The sequence below is a fragment of the Podarcis cretensis genome (assembly GCF_951804945.1).
Source record: "Podarcis cretensis genome assembly, chromosome: 12".
Lineage (NCBI taxonomy): Eukaryota > Metazoa > Chordata > Lepidosauria > Squamata > Lacertidae > Podarcis > Podarcis cretensis.
In genome coordinates, this window is record NC_137181.1 from 61,450,278 (window position 1) to 61,472,834 (window position 22,557).

General features: G+C 42.9%; 1 protein-coding gene across 1 annotated transcript in view; it reads left to right on the top strand.

Annotated features, from left to right (window-relative positions):
• Positions 1–22,557, top strand: part of CNTNAP2 (contactin associated protein 2) — a 1,037,318-nt gene that overhangs the window by 377,015 nt on the left and 637,746 nt on the right. The window contains exon 2 of the mRNA XM_079947520.1: positions 16,438–16,557. Within this exon, the coding sequence (XP_079803646.1) occupies positions 16,438–16,557 (120 nt within the window). The remainder of the gene's footprint in view (positions 1–16,437; positions 16,558–22,557) is intronic.

The following is a 22,557-nucleotide window of genomic DNA, read 5'->3' on the forward strand; positions in this document are numbered from 1 at the left end:
CTTTGAGAAAAGCCATGACAGTTAAACTGGCATAAGAACAATATAAGTTTCTACTGGATCTGTGCCAATGTTGAGTGTATGTATATGCTGCAAAAAGTAAAGTAACATTTACTTTCACTACTCAAGTAGAGCTTTAAAAAAAACTCTCACAAAAAGCATTTCCTATTTAAATTTCATTGTAAAGTTCAAATCCTGAAAGAAATCAGACAACCTTTCCTCCGACTCCAGCAAGGTAGGCATTTCACTTAGCTATTCAGTTTGGATTCATTCCAGGATGACATTTCCTGCCAATAACAACCAAGATACTACGACGGAGGCCATCATTATTTTCAACGAAAATAAAATAAAAATCAGACTTAGTTTTATATCTACCACTGAAATTTATGTTAGTACACACACACACACACACACACACACACACAAATTTAGCATAGCAAATCTAGAAATGAAATGGCCCAATAAGAGCTGAATGAGCCACTGTCTTATTTTGCAAAACCTTCTAAAGATTAATTTAGGGGATTTACCCACCATTAGGTTCAGAATTCAGTTCATTGTTTGACCTTTCAGCATAAAGAATCTGCTACGCCTCTTTAACAGCCAGCACATATTTGCAGCCAGCATGCTTGAATAGTGCTAAGGTGGTCAGCCTGCTGATCACTTGTATAAGATTGCACCATATACAGCTTTGGTTACAAAGCTTGAAGCTCGTATTTGGACATTTTAATACCCTGAAGGAGAAAGACTCAGCCACATGGATTTTGCACAGTTCAGGAAATACAGTGCTGTGATTTATTTAACGGAGAAACTCTGTTTGTCACCAGCTTTTAATCTGCCTTGGCTTCTTTATTATAAAGTATCAAATGAAATGAGGCAGCTCAGCATTCAGATGAGTCACATTCAGCAGCATGTACAGGCACAAAATCACCCATGACATAGAAATCTTTGTTAATTTCGAACAGACCTAAGCACTTTTTCATATACATTTTATAATTAATCTGTGGAATTTGTTGCCACAAAATGCACAGGAGGTTGCTAACGTAAATAACTTTTAAAAGGAAAAGAAAAAGAAGTGGGGAAAATGCCCCCAACTACTAGATCATAAGTTTCAGCAGTAACAGATAAGCAAGAACCCACTTTGCTTCTGCTTCTCATGGAAACTTCTGAGGGGCCACATTTGGCTTCCTAGAATTCAGAGCCATTATGGAGGACTTTCTGTGCTGCAACTACAGATGCTGAGGAGAGAGGTGTCAATGCACTATGTCCTCCTTTGGTGCGACATCGTGGTGAATTCTGAGTGCACAGGATGTGTGTTAATTTTCTATACAATTTCTGTCTTGTATTATTTTACTGTTTTTATTTCACATGTTTTGGTGGTAAAAGTGCCATGATCCCAAAGAATACTGATTCACATCCACATCAGTCACATCTACATCACCTGTTCATTCAGCACTTGACAGCTGAACGTGTGGACAGATCTGTCCTGGTTCATTTACACATACAAGTAATAATTTACTCTAGAAGTCTTCAAAACATCATGAAGGGGAATGTCTGCAATAGCACTGACAGCAGGAAATTCTATGATGCCACCTTAAAAACAAGCCAAAATATGACACCAAAAGGGCATAGCAGATATAACTGGAAGAGAAATCAGAAATAAGAGTTTTCTTCTAACACGCATGGGCATGGAAAATTGCCCACCTCTTGTAAACTCATTATGATTCATTCCTAAATTAGATTTGCTTGCTAAAATTTCAGTGTTTTATGAACACATTTCTTTATGTTCAGAAATGTACACAGTACTCTTTGATAAAGCTACCTCTATTTTATGTAATTCCAGCTGCTTGGCTGTTTGGCTAACGTCCTCCTTCTTGTTATTTTTCTGCAGTATATCTGCCAGTGGTGCTTTGATAGCTCCATGGTAGGACTTCAGGATTTGTAATGTGCCATCTGAACATAGCTGCGTCTTGGTGCAACTATTCTATGAGTTTCTCCTGCCTGTTTTCTGTGTAAGAAATGCTAACATTTGAAGTGGCCCTATTTGTCCTTTACTGGCAGAAGTTTAATAAACATATTTCTTTCAGCCACCAAGGCTCCCTGGACAAAGGCTGGAATGAATGCTCAGGAAGGAAGGTATACAGTATTTCACTGATGTTTATAGTGTAGAAATTGCACAAGACTACAGAATCTCTGTGCGAGTGCAATTAGAGTTGAGGGCACTGCCAGGAAGGTCCATTAATGTATCCACCCAAAGGACCCCCAGTTATGTCCTAGTCAGGATATGTTGTCTACCATGTATGTGCCCTTCAGCCTCCTCCTTCTGCTAGGCTAGAGAAAGGAAACAGTCCTCTTGCTTCTACTGCTGCCTTTTGCACCATTCATGTGGACTTCAGAAGCTCTGCCACCACCTTGGTCAACTGACCTAGGAAAATGAAGAAAGTCAATCACAATCAATAGTTAAAGGAAAACAACTTGCCTTGCCTCAATGAGTTCAGCAAAGAGAACTGTTTTGATTGAGGTGATCAGTTAGCACTAGAATACATGGCTGGTTTTGATTATGAATACAGTACTAGGAGAGGAGGACTCAAACTTTTGGGCAGAAGCAGTCACTGGGCCCACAGAAAAGAGAGGAAGGGGAGCGGGTGCTGCTATCAGGAGGCAGAACCCCCCACCTTGGTTGGCTTAGAGGCCCTTAGGCAACGGCTGACTCAGAGAGCCAGCCAATCTTTTCATCCCTGAAAATAATAATATTCTGGAGCCAGACTTGAAGGACCTCTTCCAGCTTAAGTAGGACAGGTGCTACATTCAATCACGTCTTGCAATGTGGCCAGACCAGTAGGAATAGAGCTCTGCTGGGGATGTGTGAGGAATTCAGTCTTTGCAAATTCCTATAAACTAAACTCACCTGATCTGCACCTTTTAGACTAAGGCGTGGATTCCAAAGTTATCTATTAGATTTCCCACGTCTCAGATGTTCCCCAGTCCTTAGCCTGTGTGTGTGTTTAGAAAAAATATGAGAGAATATATATAATATGTTTAGAAAAATATGAGAGAAAATATGTTGAAAATACTTCACATTTTAATTTTTTAAAAAATAATCTCATATTAATATGTAAATGAGATCTGTAAGCATTCAGAAAAGGTTCTCTCCTGCTCTTACCAGATGAAAGAATGTCAAGCAACCATTGTTTTATTGATCTGATCTCCAAAAGTGTCCTCTGTCAGGTGACCATCAGCCTCCAGATTTTGACAGGCTGTTAGATCTAAATCCCCAACTCATCAGATTCCATCCTTCCTCTATTCTTTTGTTGTTGTTGTTGTTAAAAAAACTTAATTTTTAAGTTTCTAAAAATACTTATGAGAAACAATCCTCATATGCCCCTCACTCCAAGTAATATCTCATGCAATCAATTCATGGAAGATTTGCCTCTTACCCATTAGGCTTTGTCCTTGACCTTAGTTCTGCCCACAATTACCCAGTGGGGCAAATATTCTTAAGCAGAAGTCGGAATGCCAAACCTGATATATAAACAATGAATATACAGATTAATAACACAAGGAAGCAGATTCTTTTCTTTAAAGATGTGAATTCTCTTCTTACCAGAGGCTGCTCCAGGAAGCATTTACAAAAACTGTCTCTGTGATTAGAGCTGTGTGTGCCTTCCAGTTGATGGCAGTAAGTGAAGGAAACAAGTCAAATGCATTTCTGGATGGCTTGCTGCAGAAACCTTTCAGCTGACACATTTTAATAACACTCCACAGAAATCAGTACATCACTGGGACATAAAGTGTTTGGTGCATTAAACACCAGAGCTTGCAGATTGCAAGAAATTAACACATCAGAGGGGCAATAAGAAAATACGTAGTCTGGGACACCCCTCTCCTTTGCACAGAAGAAAAAGGTGGTGTGGGTAGATGTCTCATTGAAATGGTTGAAATCTTAGAGCATTTAGTATTTATAGTTGAATAAAGCCTGGGTAAAAGCTTAAGGGGAAAGTTGTTAGGACATGATTTGTCTTTTCCTCCAAGAGAAAAGCTGTCAAGGAAACACAGCATGATTTATCAGTTATGCATCTATCGGTTTTTGCTTTTATCTCTGCTGGCAACAGCAGGCAACTGATAAGTAGCCAGGCAGGCAGCTTCTGCAATGCATAGAGCATATATGGATTGGATGTGGCAGGGTGAAATTGGAGGAACTGCACCATCTTAAAGTTATGTGGGCAGGTACTGGAAACACAAATAGGTTGGGGCTATCATACTTTTCAGGGATGCGGGTGGCGCTGTGGGTAAAAGCCTCAGCGCCTAGGGCTTGCTGATCGAAAGGTTGGCGGTTCGAATCCCCGCGGCGGGGTGCGCTCCCGCTGCTCGGTCCCAGCGCCTGCCAACCTAGCAGTTCGAAAGCACCCCCGGGTGCAAGTAGATAAATAGGGACCGCTTACTGGTGGGAAGGTAAACGGCGTTTCCGTGTGCGGCTCTGGCTAGCCAGAGCAGCGATGTCACGCTGGCCACGTGACCCGGAAGTGTCTCCGGAGAGCGCTGGCCCCCGGCCTCTTAAGTGAGATGGGCGCACAACCCCAGAGTCTGTCAAGACTGGCCCGTACGGGCAGGGGTACCTTTACCTTTACCTTTATCATACTTTTCTTCAGATTCTTGCTTACATTTATCTGAAAGTTGGTGGTGTCTTCATGGAATATAACTACTTTCTTTTTTAGCTTTATTATAATCTATTTAAGAAATTATGTGTAACAAAATTGGGCAATTCATGTTACCCCTAGGCAGTCTCCAGGAAAGTAGCAAGCAGTGAAATTAAACCACAATTCAAAATAGCAGAAACCAGTTGTTGTCGGTCCAGGAAATGTTTGTTTTCCAAGATTAGGTAAAGGTAAAGGGACCCCTAACCATTAGGTCCAGTCATGACCGACTCGGGTTGCGGCGCTCATCTTGCTTTATTGGCCGAAGGAGCCGGTGTACAGCTTCCGGGTCATGTGGCCAGCATGACTAAGCCGCTTCTGGCGAACCAGAGCAGCGCATGGAAATGCTGTTTACCTTCCCGCCAGAGCGGTACTTATTTATCTACTTGCACTTTGATGTGCTTTCAAACTGCTAGGTTGGCAGGAGCAGGGACCGAGTGATGGGAGCTCACCCCGTTGCGGGGATTCGAACCACCGACCTTCTTATCGGCAAGCCCAAGGCTCAGTGGTTTAACCCACAGCGCCACCCACGTCCCTTACTAGCCAAGATTACCTGGCTAGTAATATGCATATAAATTCTTGACTGAATTCACACACTCCTTCTATCTCATGAATAGGGGCTCTCCTGTCCTCTGCAGAGTGAAAAGAACTAAGGAAAATTCCCACAACACTTAACAGGTACAGTGGTGCCTCGGGTTACAGACGCTTCATGTTACAGATGCTTCAGGTTACAGAGTTCCCTAACCCAGAAATATTACCTCGGGTTAAGAACTTTGCTTCAGGATGAGAACAGAAATCATGTAGCAGTGGCACGGCGGCAGCAGGAGGCCCCGTTAGCTAAAGTGGTGCTTCAGGATAAGAACAGTATCAGGTTAAAAACGGACCTCCAGAACGACTTAAGTTCTTAACCCAAGGTACCACTGTACACACAGACAACGCTCAAAGCATAGAAAACAGTAATAGGCAAACTATCCCCAACCCCACTAATTCCCCTGGCGTACCACCCATTATTCCACCACGCAGCTCAAAACCTCCAGATTAAAACCTGGCAAACCAAAGGCTTATATCGCCTAATAGATTCCTACAAAAATAACAAACCTTTGTCAACACAAGAAATACAAAACAAACTAGAAGACACCCAAATGCCTTGGTTAACATACCACCAATTACAGTAGTAAAATCAGCAGCAACTAGGCCCCTGACAACCTTCGAAAACCTCCTCCTAACAACAAAGGGACACGGTAGAGGGATGGTATCCGCAATATACAAAATACTACTCAAAAATCCCACGAACATGCTAGATGCAATCAAAAAACAATGGGAGGATGACATAGGCTATGAGATTAACCCCACTCAATGGACCAGAATGTGGTCTGAGGTAAAGGTAAAGGTACCCCTGCCCGTACGGGCCAGTCTTGACAGACTCTGGGGTTGTGCGCCCATCTCACTTAAGAGGCCAGGGGCCAGCGCTGTCCGGAGACACTTCCGGGTCACGTGGCCAGCGTGACATCGCTGCTCTGGCGAGCCAGAGCCGCACACGGAAACGCCGTTTACCTTCCCGCTGGTAAGCGGTCCCTATTTATCTACTTGCACCCGGAGGTGCTTTCGAACTGCTAGGTTGGCAGGCGCTGGGACCGAGCAGCGGGAGCGCACCCCGCCGCAGGGATTCGAACCGCTGACCTTTCGATCGGCAAGCCCTAGGCGCTGAGGCTTTAACCCACAGCGCCACCTGCGTCCTAGAATGTGGTCTAAACCCCCCTTTAAATCCATATCAACGAAAAGAACTCACTCTGAAACTCATCTACAGGTGGTACCTAACACCAAGAAAACTACCGATAATACGCCCAGGAACCTCACCAAAATGCTGGAGAGGGTGCACCTCCATATGTGGTGGGAGTGTCCCAAAATCCAACTATTCTGGACAACAACCATACGAGAAATATGTAAAATAACCAAGCAACTATTAGAAATCACCCCAGAATTGGCCTTACTAAACATCTTCCAAGACAATAATGCTCACTTACACCACAAAGAACTCATAACCTACCTACTTTCAGCAGGCAGAAACATCATAACCAGACACTGGAGAGACCTGTCAGGAGTAAGCATGGACCGATGGTACCAAGTAGTATGGGAAACAGCCCTACTAGAAAAATTAACCAATAAACTGAAACTGACACAGGGACAAATAGAAGAAGACGCCTTCACCCCGGTATGGCTCCCCTTTATCACACACACAGCACAACAAGACAATGACAAAAATCCACCAACAGAATACAAATCAATATGGCTAACCTGATCCAAAACACCCACCCACCCCACTCACACACAAAAACAAAGATCACCACAGCTAATCACAAAAGAACAACCACACCCTAGGCCATTCCCAACCTCTCTCAGCACCAAAGCAGAGAACAGCAGAGAACCTCCACGAGCAACGCTGACACCAAAACCTACATACATTAAGTAAAACAGAAACATTGTCACCCGACCCCACCCCCCACCCATCTTTTCCCCCTCCCCCCTCTTCTTCCTAATGTCTCAACAAATGAAACTGATTTGTAAAAATGTTACACGGAAAAAATATGAGAGAGACACATTGCACATACTTTTGTAAATCAATAAAATCTTTAATAAAAATACATTAAAGAAGGGGGAAAACCTAGATGTGAATCCCCCCCCCCCAAAAAAAAAGTGTGAAAAGGTCTCTCATCCACCAGCATTTTTAATAGTTGGCAAGTTAGGAGAGGCTTTGGAAATAATCAGTCTTATGGTTTAAGTTAAGATGAAGTGCCGTGGAAATGGCTTGAAGACTCATCACGACCAGTTTCCTAGTGACTGCATGACCATGAATTGCCCCCCTCTGGTATGAAGAGTTTCTAAAACAGGCAATAGACAGAGCTTATGACTTGTCCTCATCCTTTAAAGTGGCAATTCGGGGATTAAATCTGGGACCTTCTTCATTAAGTCAACCATACTACTAATTCTGAGAAGCATACTCACAGCTGCACTTCCTCCCAATGTTGCCTTTTAAAATTAAATCACAACTCTTTGCTTTTCTTTCACCTGTGATAAAATATTCTCTCATATCTCTGTCTCTATCTTTGAAGATTCTGTACAGGATCAAATGGGAGACATCTTTTGTCCAACCACCTTACATAAAGGGTAATGACTCTCCAAGTGCATGTCTGTAAACAGTCCTCAGACTTTCCACGGAATGGAGATTGTGATGAAACAAACATGCATTCTTAGTGGCCTTAGGTAACATCTCTGAAGATTACTGCCAGTTTTCAATGACAGGTGCCACTTATCAGACAATAAAGTTGTAACCTCTTAAATTCAAAGGACCATGGTTCTTGTCATCAGAAGAGAATACAGAGCAAATTAATGCATTGATCCACAATTCTGCTTACATTAATAAAGGCGTTTCTGAGCATTGTGTGGTTGCAGCAGGACTTTTTCTTCACATCCTCTGCAAAAATGTTGCTAGCTATTGCAACAAGCCGTGCAGTAATGCAATGGGTCACCTTCCAGTCTCAAGTGAGTCCTGTCAGCTGATAAAAGCCATCTTCATCATGGACTATTTATTCTAGAATATAGCATCACTTGCTCTTGCACTTTTATATATCTTACATAAACAAGAGAACTTTGTTTAATGGGCTGTATATAAATGCACACACACACACATATGAGAATAAATACATGTTATGTATTTGAGCAAGGAATTTCTCCCCCTCCCTCATAATATCTCAACCTTTCATAATTACAATAAAATACATTACAATAAAAAAATTAACAAATCTAAACAAAAAGAAAAAACAAAAACAAGAATGCAGAGTTCTCCCCTATAGGAAGACCTGACACACACAGAAAGAGGTGAACCCTCCCAGCTCTCACCTGGGAGCTTCCCTTTCTTCCCTCAGCCTCCCACCCTGAGAAATCTTCCCATTCCTGCTTCCCAGGGTTCGTCATCAGCTAGCCATCACCTTCATCTGCATGCAATTTTACACAGAGTCATTTCTTTCTCATCTCTATACCTGCCAGCTCAGGACATTTCTTATCACAGCTGTTTCACTCCTTCAGTCACCTGTGTGGAGGTTCTCCCAGTTTCATCATCCATTGCCTCTAGCTTTACCCTTCCAATCTCCTGCTCTGGCAAACCTCCATCAGTATTTTTTCCCAAAGGCGACATATCTTTTCCAGCCTCAGCTTTGTCTAATCCATTTCCATTTACCATTTTAGGCACCTTCTCTCTTAGTTCTTTTAATTGCTCATTAAATAATTGTTGCATGACACCAACCATCAGTGGGATGTTTTTTCAGTACTTTTACCATACTGAGTGCTTTCTCTGAAATCCACACAGTCCTTGCTTATCAATAAATTACATTCCTAACATTCCACCCTCACAGTGAGCAGCCATGTAGTTTCACATTACAAGCAGCACATTCACTAGTGAAGCAGGATTAAGAATAGAACAAAATAAGATGAAAATTTCTCAGAGTTGGAGAATCTCTTAGCTGTTTAAAAACTTTATTTAGTATGTATCATTAGAGCATGTTTTTGTTTTGTTTTGAGCCCCTTTGTCTTAAGCCAGTCGTTGGGTCGTATTTCAGATGAACATTCTAACCAGCAGAGAGTCATTCTCAGTAGTAATTTATAGGAATTTCATAAAAAATTGAAGTGAGGGAGGCTTCACTGATCTTTGCCCTAGGACTGATCCCTAGGGCTATTAAGTGGTGTTTGGGTGGTTCTTCTGCTTCCCGATCACTCAGCTGTCTGGGTTCTTTGAAAATTTCTCAGTCCCACAGCAGGAGAGCAGTGCTTCCAGAGCATTGGAAGTTAATCCCTGTTATCTCTGTTCCTCAAAGATAATACAATAGGCAGCAGCTATCATTAATCACCACCTAATTATCTCTGTTGTTAAGAGTCTTGACAGGAGACATCTAAACAGCCATGATTCCTCCACAGAAGTCTGTATAGGAGCCAGGAATTTGATGACCTGAATGTATCTGAATAGCCCTGGAATGAACAGATTTCCCCCGTTCTGTTCCTTTATTGTTCCATGGGTTTGCTCTCCCACTGTGCTGCAGTACAATCCTGTACATTTCTACTGAGGATAAGACTCATTGTGTTCAATGGGGCTTACTCCCAGGTGTGTGAATATAGGGGTGCAGCCTCACTCATCTGGGATTTTCAGTTTAACCAAAATAATTTCTAAATTTAATTCCAGATTTGGAGACTGAAAAGTTTTCTGCTGCTTTAAATTCCTTCAGTTTAGTTGCGCTTCTCCCCTGCTGCTTATTTTACCAATGTGCACTGATACACAACAGTGCAAAGAAGCACTCTTGATATGTTAATACCAATATTGATATGGTAATAAATAAGATTGCATCGATATTATTTTTGTGTGGTGTTTTACCAATGCATACATGAACTCCTGTGCATCAGTGAAACACCACACAAAAATAACATTGATGCCTTTGTTATGTGTACTCTCAATATTGCCTTTTTGCACTGCTGTAGCAAAGTGCACATATATGCAGAAAAGTTGAAGGCTGTGGCAAACTGTGCATGTTCTGTACAAAATAGAGGAATAATAAGTGGAACTTTGGAGACTTAAGAAAAAATAAGCAATTTGGAACTTTACATTTTGGGGGTGAAATTAGGACGTGGAGTATTTTGAAAGCATCTATTGAGGCCTTTCTTGTTATTTTAAACATAAATAAAGAGGGTTAACTATAGTGTGTGTGCATTTTCTTTTTTTACAGGCTTTCAGAAATTATATTTTCTGAGCAACTCTATTCCAATTGCTTGGTCCTATCTTTTAATGTGTTCCTTCTGTTTGGCTTCAGTTTGGGGTGTAGGAAAAGCAGCTGTTTTCTTTTATCTTCTTTCAGCTGCCATGGCAGTGGCAGGAGCCAGAAGTCTTTGGAGCAATAATGTTTTATCTCTATTGACACTGTGCAATTTGGGGTGGAATATGAGGCATTCCTTAGGATCAATAAGTGAGGCTCTAATCTTCAGATTACAGCTGAGCCCCAGACCTATTCACAGAAATGATTCAGCTGTGGCTGGGCTCATTTGCTCATGAAGCTAAATGCAAACCTGCCTCAATAGCAATCTCATTCGCATCTTCAAGCAAGAATGAAAATGGAAAACATAAAAGGACAATGTATGTGTGAGAGCTTGTCTAGAAACAGCAGATAAAAAGCGAAGAGACACTGTGCATGTCTTCCTTTCGCTGGGTCTCACAAAGATAGTTGGTTATTTGCCAGGTTTGCAAAGCCACTTAATGTCACATTTCCCTGAATTTTGCTCACCTGTGCTGCTTTCCACCCCTCCAGTTCTGATACCCACATTTTCAGGGTTCTCTAAACCTTGAATATCCAACAAGGGGCATCAGAGGCTGAAGTTTCAAGTGAAAAGATGGTGGGATGTGTGGAGGTAGAGCTCAGCAAAGTTTCCATGGGAATGTTTTGGACAGATGGATTCTAATCACGCAGGAGGCTCACCCAATACAAAGTTAGTTTGGCTAGCAGCTCTGGACCAGATGAAGCACAACCTTATCATGATTTTGTATTTTGCTGTTGTGTACTGCCCTGGGATCTTTGGATGAAGGGCAGTATACAAATTTAATATAATAATAATAATAATAATAATAATAATAATAATAATGGCGCTGTGGTCTAAACCACTGAGCCTCTTGGGCTTGCCAATCAGAAGGTCAGCAGTTCGAATCCCCGCAACGGGGTGAGCTTCCATTGCTCTGTCCCAGCTCCTGCCAATCTAGCAGCTCGAAAGCGCACAGTAAAGTAGATAAATAGGTACCGCTCTGGCAAGAAGGTAAACGGTGTTTTGGTGCACATCTCTGGTTTGTGTGTTCCGTTGCACCAGAAGCAGCTTAGCCATGCTGGCCACATGACCCAGAAAAACTGGTCTGTGGACAAACGCTGGCTCCCATGGCCTGTAAAGCAAGATGTCGCAACCTCAGAGTCGTCTGCGAATGGACTTAACTGTCAGGGGTCCTTCACCTTTACCTTTAATAATAATAAATTTGTCTACTGAGCATTAGTTCCTGATTTGCTTACAGGGTGCTCAGACGTATTCACCCCATAGTTTTCAGTCCATTTCACCCTCAGTTCCGAATTGCAAAAAAGTGGATTTGTTGCCTTGGGGCTACAGAAAACAGATCCTGTTTTCTTCTTGCACTGAGCATGTGAGAAACTAAAGACACTGTTGCCAGATCTTATTAGGACAAAGTGGAGTAAACTGGAAGATTGCTGTTGCTTCATAATGTTAACATTTAAATGGTCCCAGGTTGTCTTTGAAGTTAACACCTTACTGAGATAAATGGTATAGAGTAGCGTTTATTCCTTTGCTGCCGCTGTCACACTGGCTGGCAAGAGTGTTCCATAATTGATTAACAGGATACAGTACATTGACTTATATAAGGAAGGCTGCTGTATCTCTGCAACAGAAAGGCTTAGAGGATTGCACTTGTAGTAAGTGAAAGATTGGATATTTCCCCTTCTGAAAAAAACAGCAAAACCTGTCAAAAGATTCTGCGTTTCTTGGAATCTTTCCCTTGTGGCATCTATAACATCTCTGGCTTTCAGCCGAGGGTTAAGTGAAAAAGCATAGAGGAGCTCCGACAACGTTACAAATGTTGCCTCAACCCTGCAAAAGCCACTTTTGATTTCTGTTTTTTAGCTAGCTCATGTATGGTACACACTATTGCAAGCTATGTGCTCAGATTTAATGCAATTTATCTTAGCAGCTTGCTCATTTTGAGAATCTCCCTCTCTCTTACCTCGCAAATTGATTTAGAGTTGAATTTACGTAGAGAGAGCTTGTGAGAGACTAAATAGATGGTACCACATTTATTAGCATGGAAGGGAGGCTTGTTTCTCTTTCTTGACCCACATCTTCAAAAATATTAGAAACAAATTCCACGCTGTAACATATATTGGCAAGGAGCGTCTAATAACACTGGAGGTCTCTCTGGTAGAACTTCCAAATCAACACAATAAGGAAATGATAGCTTCCTAACCCAAGGCTCCCAGTTACCACTACTGTACTAGGGCTACTTTCCTCTGAGGTCATATCGTAACTGCTGGGAAAAGAATAACCACACAGAACATTGCAGAGGTGGCAGGGACCCCGAGGGTCATCTAGTCCAACCTCTTGCAATGTTGGAATCACCTTGGTAGCATATGAGGCTCCAGTTATATATGATAACACTACATTTGGGACTCAGCTATACAGCTGCAAATATAAAGTGCATCTATACAAATGCGATACTAGATGGCCAAGGTGAGCTTATGGCAAATTCAATATATTTTTCAAAACACTTTTTTTAAAAAGCATCTTCATTTTTTTTATATGTGTCTCTATTGCACCTTGGTACTAGTACAGTGGTGCCCCGCAAGACGAATGCCTCGCAAGACGAAAAACCCGCTAGACGAAAGGGTTTTCCGTTTTGGAGGCGCTTCACAAGACGAATTTCCCTATGGGCTTGCTTTGCAAGACGAAAATGTCTTGCAAGTTTTTCCGACTTTTTTCTCCTCCCCCCCTTTTTCTAAGCTGCTAAGCCGCTTATCCGCTAAGCCGCTAAAAGCCGCTAATAGCGCTAATCCGCTAAGCCGCTAATGGTCTTGCTTGCAAGACGAAAAAACCGCTAGACGAAGAGACTCGCGGAACGGATTCTTTTCGTCTTGCAAGGCACCACTGTAATGACTGCGTCACGTAGCCACTGGCTTCCTAAATACCAGCTCAGAATGGATACACTTGCAAACTTCTTCACTGGTTGCAAAAGTTGATACCATATAGAAAAGCAACGCTGCATCAGTGTTATTTCTCTCCCCCCCCCCTTTTGCAAGATAGCATTGCACAGAGTGCCTGTATGCGTAATCGATCACATGATGCAGTGCTCACACACTATTTGAATGGCAATGCCCATCAGCTTTGGGGAGGCCCTGCCCCCTCAAATATTTTATGGGAGGAGGCAAAGGGACCTTGCCCCCTAGCAGTTGGCTCCTATTCTCCTCTGTACTGAGTCCAATGGAAGTAAAGTGCTTAAAAGGATTATTGAGATTACTGCAAAAACAGATTAGACCTCTTAAATTTCACTTCTTGCTGCATCTCTAACGATTAACAGAGTGCAAATGAGTTATTTCCCTGATAAATCATGGCTTAAGCATGGACAAGTTGCTGCTATTTTGATTACCCCAATAACCATGTACAATTTGTGTGCACAATACCCATTGACATGTATGGAAATTGCCAGGAAATTGTGTCAGTGGCTTCTATGCATTGCTTATTAAATATTATCCTAGAGGCTGGAATACCCTCCAAGTGTCCTGATTTTCCAGGGAAAGTCCTGGAATTACAAAAGCCATCCTGGCTTCTGATTGTTCCTGGAAGGAGGAGGATGATCCGGCGCTTGTCCCGAATGGCTGTGGCTGAGAGGGAGCCACTTCCAGCCTCCTCCTCATAGGGGCCGCTGGAGAGCAGGCGAGGAAGGGGAGAGGCTGCCACCCCCGGGGTCCAGGCTTGCAGGCCGTGCTGAGCGGGAAGAAAGGGGGAGCGGAGCAGAGCACAAGGAGTCCTGATTTAAAATATATATCTCTATTTTAAAAAATATTTTTCCTTTCTAAAATGTATATATTGCTGTGTGTTTTTCTTTTTGTAAAGCCACCCAAAGAATAAAATAAAATTGTGATTAAGGGGTTTTCTCAGTGCGGTGGAGGGTGTGTATGTGCTCTTGCCTTTCTTTAGATAGGAAATGCTCGGGGAGGGGGGGAGGGGAGCACAGAGGGTCGGGGGGGGGGGAGTGAGAGGGCAGAGGGCAGCAGAAACACAGGTGCTGAAAGGGCAGCTGCAGGGCAGGAGAGAGATGGACAGACAGACAGAGATAGCCACCCGCTTGTCACATGATCCCATCCTGGGAGTGGGCAGGTGTGTGTCTTGGCGGACAGGGTCCCACTGCCAGAAGTTCTTGTTCAGGCAGTGAACGTGCTGTGTCCTGCTGGTGTATACTCTGTGGGAGGGGCTGAGGGGGGACCGAAAGAGGGGGGTCAATGAGGGTCAGTTGCAGGTTGAGTGAGTATTTGGGGGGGGGTGGCAGAAGCACAGGGGCCAAAGGGGAAGCAGACCCTCCAACAGTCCTTGGACAAAAATGTCTCTATTTTCATCCAGAGGAATGTTGGAGGGTGTGGGCTTGCTCCTCACAATGTGGGTAAAAGTGCAGCCACCAGGATGGGCCGCATCTACATGACACGAGGTGAATCGGAATGACTCTATACATTCTTGGCCACTTGGCCAGATGTGAGAGGGGATTATTGCAGTTTTACTGCAGGCATTTTGGATGCTGGTCGTACAGAGCAGCCTGCAGGGGAGATTGTTGTGAGGGCCGCTGGTGTCAGAACGGCAGCTTTCCCACCATGCTGGCGAAGTGTGTCTGGATGACTTGACCAATAGAAAGACTTTGTATGGTATGGCATAATTACAGAGTGGTGATTTTTGACTGTATTCTTGGGGGCCTGAATGAAAAGAGTCGTGGTAGCAAACACGATGCCCTGGAAGTTATCTACTGCAATAGGCACCTGCAGGACAGCATTGCGAGTTTTCTAGGTTACATCCTGTTCAAGAGTGGCAACAAAAAGGCCATAAAGGCCTGGCTAGTGCTCTGTATACCCTAAAACAGGGGCACTAAGTAGGGAGGGCCGGGGGGGTACACACCCCAATTTCAGAGGAAAGGCCGCTGCCCCAAGCTCCAGGGTGGCCGTGCACACATGCCATGAGGTGTGCTTGCATCCTGTGTGCACACTGTGGGGCGTGCTGATGTCATGCACGCATGTCACAGGCCTTCAGTCGCAGGGGCAAGGTGGTGAATGCGCCCTAAAACATGGCCTAGAATGTGTGAAAGCTGTACGTGCAATATGCATAAAACAAATCCTCCAAGTGTCCCTATTTCCCAGGGGAAGTCCCAGATTTACAGAGGCCATCCTGGTTTCTGATTTGATCCCAGAATGTCCCGCTTTTCCTTAGGATTTCCCTATTTGCATTGGAGAAATATTGGCAGGTATGGTAGGCCATTCTTATTTTCATCAGAGAAATGTTGGAGGGCATCGAGTTATCTGATTCCCGAGCCATCTGAGGGCAATCCAGTATAGGGAAGTTTTAAATATTTTATTATGCTTTTATATATGTTGGAAGCCGCCCAGCATATAATAGGGCATCCCTATTTGCATTAGAGAAATGTTGGAGGGTATGATAAAACGTTATGTGGAGGTGCAGAAGGTGCTTGTGGTGGAGTCTTTGTTCCAATGTTATGGCAATCGATGGCTCATCCCTGAGAGTCTCGGATTCTCTCAGAAGCTGTTAGCATATTGAGGAAGCAACTTGCTTATTTGAATCTCTTTCTGGGACCAGACAGAGAATAGTTCTTAGACTATATTAACAAGGAAGAACCTAAAGAAAACTGGATTGCATTCCTAGTTGTTGATGAGCAATCCTCTGGTTTTTATTTACAGTGTTTTTGTAACATGTTTAAAGACAGTTTGCAGTGAAACTTTGGAACTCCTTTCCTGGTGTGGGGAGCTTATGGATTCCTACTCTGCATGAGGTCCAGATCAGGAAATTCTGCTTGCATAACTTTTAACAGACTGGTCTGCAGAGCACTGGGGTGACTGGGGAGTGTGGCTGCACACGCATCCCTGAAACAACACTCTTCTTCTTTGTCTTTCAGAAAAATGTGAGGAGCCCTTGGTCTCAGGCCTGGCCCCCTCCTTCTTCAGCAGCTCGTCATCTATGCCGTCTGCATCCAACAGTTATGCACCAGGTTTCGCAAAGCTAAACAAGCGAGGAGGTAAGAGATTTGTGCACACGTCAGTTGCAAAAAGTACCCACTACTAACAGCAGTAGCAGCCTCCTGTCTCCTTGTGTCCCCAGGAAGGCAAAATATGTGGTGACGCCCTGCATATCATTAGCAGCCTCAAACTTCCCCACACCCACAAGGACCACCCAGACCAAAGGTGTGGGAATAAGCAAGGGTGCAGCATTATGGCATCGCATAGGAGTGCCAAAGAAGCTTGCCCAGAAGCAAGTGTCATGGGGCCGAATACAAGAGGCAAGAATTATGAGTCCCCAGATTCTTCTGCAGTTGAACCTTGGAAGAATTCTCACATTCACCCAGCTCCTCATTGCCCCAGTTGGAATCGATGTGAATAATAGCATTAGATTTAAGGAAATCTGTTGAAAGAAGGAGAAAAACAATGCACATTTGGCATCTGTGTTTTGATCCCACATAACCTTGGATCAACATAACCTTTCAAAGAACCTTATTTATAGACACAGAAAGCACAGGCATTTTTCCCTTCCCTTTGAACCACATTCATTGATGGGAACATAGTTAATAAACATTGCAATATTATTTTTGTTTTCTGTTTGATCTCCCAGATCAAACAGATCTTTTATCCTCTTCTTCTAAATCTTCATTAAATTGTAGCAATTAAGAGTTTTGTTAAGCATATGTTTCTGAAGCACCTACCAACCACTATAAGCTTTCATCTGTAAAAATTCTATATATTTAGTATACTTGAAGGTACTGGACAGTAATAAGCATGAACTTGAATATCCAAAAGGTGATAGGGGCTTATGCCCAAGCCACACAACCTGCTAACTTTGACCTTCTCTCTGGATTTCAGAGGGAATGCTGTGAAGAGCACTTGAGAATAATAGCCTCATAAAGATGTTCCAACATGGGCTTAGGAATTTAGCAGAAATTGGTCAGTGTGCTGTAAATGCAGCTTCATTTACACATTAAAATGGATATAATTCATAATCTTAAATATTTTTCTCTCTTTTAGAGTGTCTTTATTGGACATAGCATAATCTCAAAATCGTGAATATGCATTAGAATGTACATACTTTGACTACTCTGTAAAACAGATATTTTCTCTTCCTCAGTTAGGATTGCCAACTTTTTGTGGTAAAGCTCCTATACAATGGCACCTCGCGTTACAGACACTTCAGGTTACAGACTCTGCTAACCCAGAAATAGTGCTTCAGGTTAAGAACTTTGCTTCAGGATGAGAACAGAAATCGTGCTCTGGCGGTGCGGCAGCAGTGGGAGGCCCCGTTAGCTAAAGTGGTGCTTCAGGTTAAGAACAGTTTCAGGTTAAGTATGGACCTCCGGAACAAATTAAGTTCTTAACCTGAGGTACCACTGTATTTAAGCAGTTGCTTAAACATATGCAAAAATGGGGGGGGGGCTCCGGCATTTGCCCCCGTTTGCCTGAGCTTTCCCTCTTTTTGCTGCCCTCACCATTGTCTGGCACATATTATGGTCTAAGCCTAGATGAAGTGACTTGTGGCTTTCCTTAGAACTTGTTTGTTGCAACTAACTTTTTCCATTGGCTGCGAAGGGAGTTTGCATGTCGAGGTCCCCCAAGCCAACCCTAAATAATTCACTATTCACACATAATTTTTGTTTAAGGTTTTTGGCATAATTTTGGCCACAACTTTATTAAAATACATAAATGTGAGTGGTTGCTAAGGCATTGGTCATGGAGCCGGGAACCAGACCCTCTCTCCCCCCCCCCCCCCGCATGCTCCCAGGGGCTTGTGCGGCCCTAAGCCCCCTTCAGGGGTATGGACGAAAGAATGGCAAGCCCCTGGATTCTTTTAACGGAATTCCCTTTCTGCAGCAGCATTGGAGGGGCAGGCACCGCCAATCCTTACCCCTCCACCAACCAATTTTTTAACCAATGCCTAACAACAACCTTACAAGTTGTGACTATTTGCTACGCAGTAGGCAAAAACCAAATGGCACCAGCCAATCAGCCAAATGGACACAATTCCTACCAGGCCTCTGCCCCAAAAGCAGACGACCCCATGGCAGGCATAGCAAGGTCAATGCGATAGCCCTAGATTAGGGAGGGTGGGCGGGTGAACTGATGCATGCAGCAAAAGAGCCCAGTCAGTGCTGCGTGACTTGATTTCATAACCTTTGGTCCATCCCCCTAAATGGCAACACCAAAATTTGCCCAGTAACCCAACCGCCCAATCACTGCAGATGGTCATCCATACTAACCCGCCCAGCAACAGAGGGGTGGCCTGTCAGACCCCACCGCAACACGTGCTCTCTATGAAAAAGAACACGCTTTGTCGCAATTTATGTTAGATTGTTTTGGAGGTTGAGTATCTATCCATAGTTGCAAACTAATTTCTTATCCATGTTTGTATTGAGCAAAGATGACCAAAGTAAGCTACCTGACACAGAAGTCCTTTCTCCCTGACAACGTTGGCAGGGAACAGTAAAGCTATTAGCTTAACATTATAACCATCTAGCATTTCACTGAAATGCTGGATGGTGGTGGAGTGGGGGGGGGGGGATAATGGGATTAAAATTAAGCTCCCCCTTTTTTTCTTTTCCCCCTTCCAAACAGAAGAGTGCAGCTATTAGCCCCATTTCAGTCTTCACAATTAGACTTTTATTATTTGCAAGCAACTGTGAGTTACTCAGTATGATGAAGCATATTATTAATTATAATCTTTTCTTTTGTGAGAAATCCAGTATGCTGCAAAGCACATCTGTGTTAACAGGAAAGGACTGACAAAAAAACACTAATTGCAGGGAAAATAAGAGGAAACATTTGCTTCCCTCTACACATTGTTTTGCTTCAGTTTTGTATTCCACATAAACTCAACCATCATGGAGTGTATGCATCAACCTTATGAAACGTAAAGACAATGTGCTTCTTGATGCTGGCACACAGCTTCACAGCACAAATCTTAATTCTTTGACTTACGTAAATCTACCTAGTTTGCATAACTTAAATAATTAGAAAGGTGATGTATAAATGTAACAGATAATACTTTATGCATCATTTTCTCTGCTTCTATGGTAAGGCCTTCTTGGTAGTGGCACGCTCCCTGTGGCATGCCTTACCTTCAGATGTCAAGGTGATTCTCATTGGGTTTTGGCATAGCCAATCTTACTTTCCTCCAAATTCCTTGGACAGTCCCCCCACAAACAGGAAGCACCAAATTTGCGCTAGGAAAAACTATTGGGGCAGTTTACAAATTTGTGCCTCCCTTTGCTAAACCCCATTGTGCTTCCTCTTGAAATCCCTTTCATAATTTGTCCAAGTAGCACCTACCATATAAATTTACCTCCACTGTTAGTCATATGCATGGAAGGCTTTCCATGTCATTTGATGCAGAAGATGTATCTTCAAAGCTACCTTCCCCCCTCAGTCTAAGTTGCAGGATGCAAAGTGTAGGAATAAACTGTCAGTCCTCTGAATTGAGAGAAGTCGAAAGTGGAGTCCCCCAGGGATCACAACTGGGCCCTGTACTTTTCAACTTGTTCACAAACAAGCTTGGGGTGAACAGTGAGGTGGCCAAGTTTGCTGATGATATTAAATGATTCGAGGTTGTGAAAAGAAAAAGAGATTTTTAAAAGAAAAAGGACCTCTCTAAACTGAGTGAATGGAAGGTAAAATGGCAAATGCATTTCAAGGTAAACAAATGCAAATGGATACATGTTGTGGCAAAAAATCTTAATTTCACTTCTACACTCTTGGGGTCTGAAGAGGTCTGCTGAGGGACCAGGATTGGTCGTAGTAGATAGCTTGATGAAAGGGTTAACCAGGGTGGGGCAGCAGTGGGAAAGGCAAATCCACACTAAGAATCCTAAGGAAAGGAATGGAAATAGAACTGCTGATATCATGGTGCGCTTATACCAATCTCTGCTGCGACCTGCATGTGGAATACGGTGCACAGTTCTGGTTGCCTCACCTCAAAAATGATATTGTAGAATTGGAAAGGGCAGCCCAAATGAACAAGGGGGTAGAGCAACATCTGGGACTCTGTGGTTCAGAGAAAGGGCAAGTAAGTGGGGCATGGTAGAAGTTTGTAAAATTGTGCATGGCATGTAGAAAGTGGGTAGAGAAAAGCCCCCCCCCCCAACTCATGGCAATTCAGTGAAGCTGAATGTTGATAGATTCAGGACAGATTTTTTTTAAAGTGTTTCTTCGCACATCACACAATTAAATTGTGGAGCTCCCTCCGGCAGGAGGCAACAGTGACCCCCAGCCTGGACGGCTTTGAGAGAGGATTAGATTGATTCATGGAGGGTTCCCCCAGGAATCTGGTCGGCCCCTGGGAGAAGAGGAGGCTGGACTAGGTGGGCCCCTGGCCGGATCCAGAAGGCTCTTCTCACAGTCTCATCCGAGCTTTAACAAGATGGTCCTCTGCTTCTACCACTTCACTTTATTTACCTACATCACTGAATAGTATTATAAGTAATACACTTAAAAATAATTGAAACAGATATATGGCAAAATTAGGATGCTGTGTTATAGCCCATCTTCCTTCAGCTACACAGAGCTTTTATCCTGTGGGGTTTGTTTTAAAATGGGGGGGGGGGGACCTCAGCTTGAGGAAATAATTGTCAGTGTCTTCTCCTTGCACTGTCATATAACGATTGTTGCTGCAAAGTGCTCCAGAAAGTAATGCAATTATGCCTTTTATTATATGTAATAAATACGAATTGCCTCTATTATTTTAAGCGATTTCAATTAAAATTTAAGGGCAATTTTCCTGGAGTGCTTTTAGGTCATCCTTTAGAAGTGTTTTAACTATTTGCTGGATCAGGTACTTTGTCTAATAGCACATACATTACCTTTGCATTCAGTGGTGATTGGGGCTGCTATTTTAGTAACGTAAAATATTTTAACTCTGCAGCAAATGGTAGAGAGTTGCAGACATTGTAGCGGATGCACCATTTGCATTGTAATGATTGGAAGATGAGCAAGAGAGAGCAACTTTGAGGGCTTCCAGATTATCATAGAATTGGTGGCACTCATCACAATGCCAGCCCAAGCCCCTTTTAAGCATTTAATCCAGACTAATAGAGAAGAGCCTGCCTCTCCCTTTTAGAGTCCTACAGATTGTTTCCTATTAGATACTACGTAGAATATAGATTTATTGCGCTTTTCTTCAGTGCTTTTCTGCATAGTTTTGCAGCAGAATTCTGTCCAAAGTGAAATCCAGTGTGGAAGTTGTGGCTTCACTAATGTGAAACTGTGTGACACATTTTGGGGACAAAATGGCCACGTGGCTTCAACCTTGGAATGAAATGGAAGGAATTTACCTTAAATATATACTTCCCACCACCTATTATTATGCTTATTATTTTTGTCATACTGTTAAATGTAAGAATTGCCTCACCTGCATGCACTGTTCCAGCAGCCATGCCTTTCTACAATTCCAGTTTTTCAGATTTGGAACTGAGACGCCTAGTTTGGTGATGGATGTTGCTCCTTTTATAGATATAGTCTTTGTGAAATGCTTTAAAGAAATCTAATAAATTAGTCAGTCCTTGCTACAAAAGGGAAATCTCTTCTTACCTAAACCAGCTCACAATATAAAACAGGGGATAGAGAAAAGGGAAACATGATGCATTTGTATGTTTGCTGAGAAGTGTCAGTAGATGTGGCTCCTAAGAAATGAGTGCAGAATGCAGCCTAAAAAACAACTGTAAAGAAGACAGTATCCTCAGCATCAGTAATTTGTGAGTTCAGTTCCCTTGCCTTGCAAATTCCCCACATAAACCTGGACAACTACATCTAAACAAACAAAAAACCCCAAAAAACCTGGTACTTATCAAATTTAAATAATCATAATTACCTTACTAGTTCACAAAGTACATTTATATTGATGATTCTGCGGTGGAGCTGAATAACTCTGTCAGGGCAAGAAAGAATGGCAACCACAGCCAGAGTGATCATGCAAAGAGTCATTATTCAAGAATTATAAAGTGGCGAAAGAGAGAAACAGCAGAGAGTGGCTTCTGTTATGT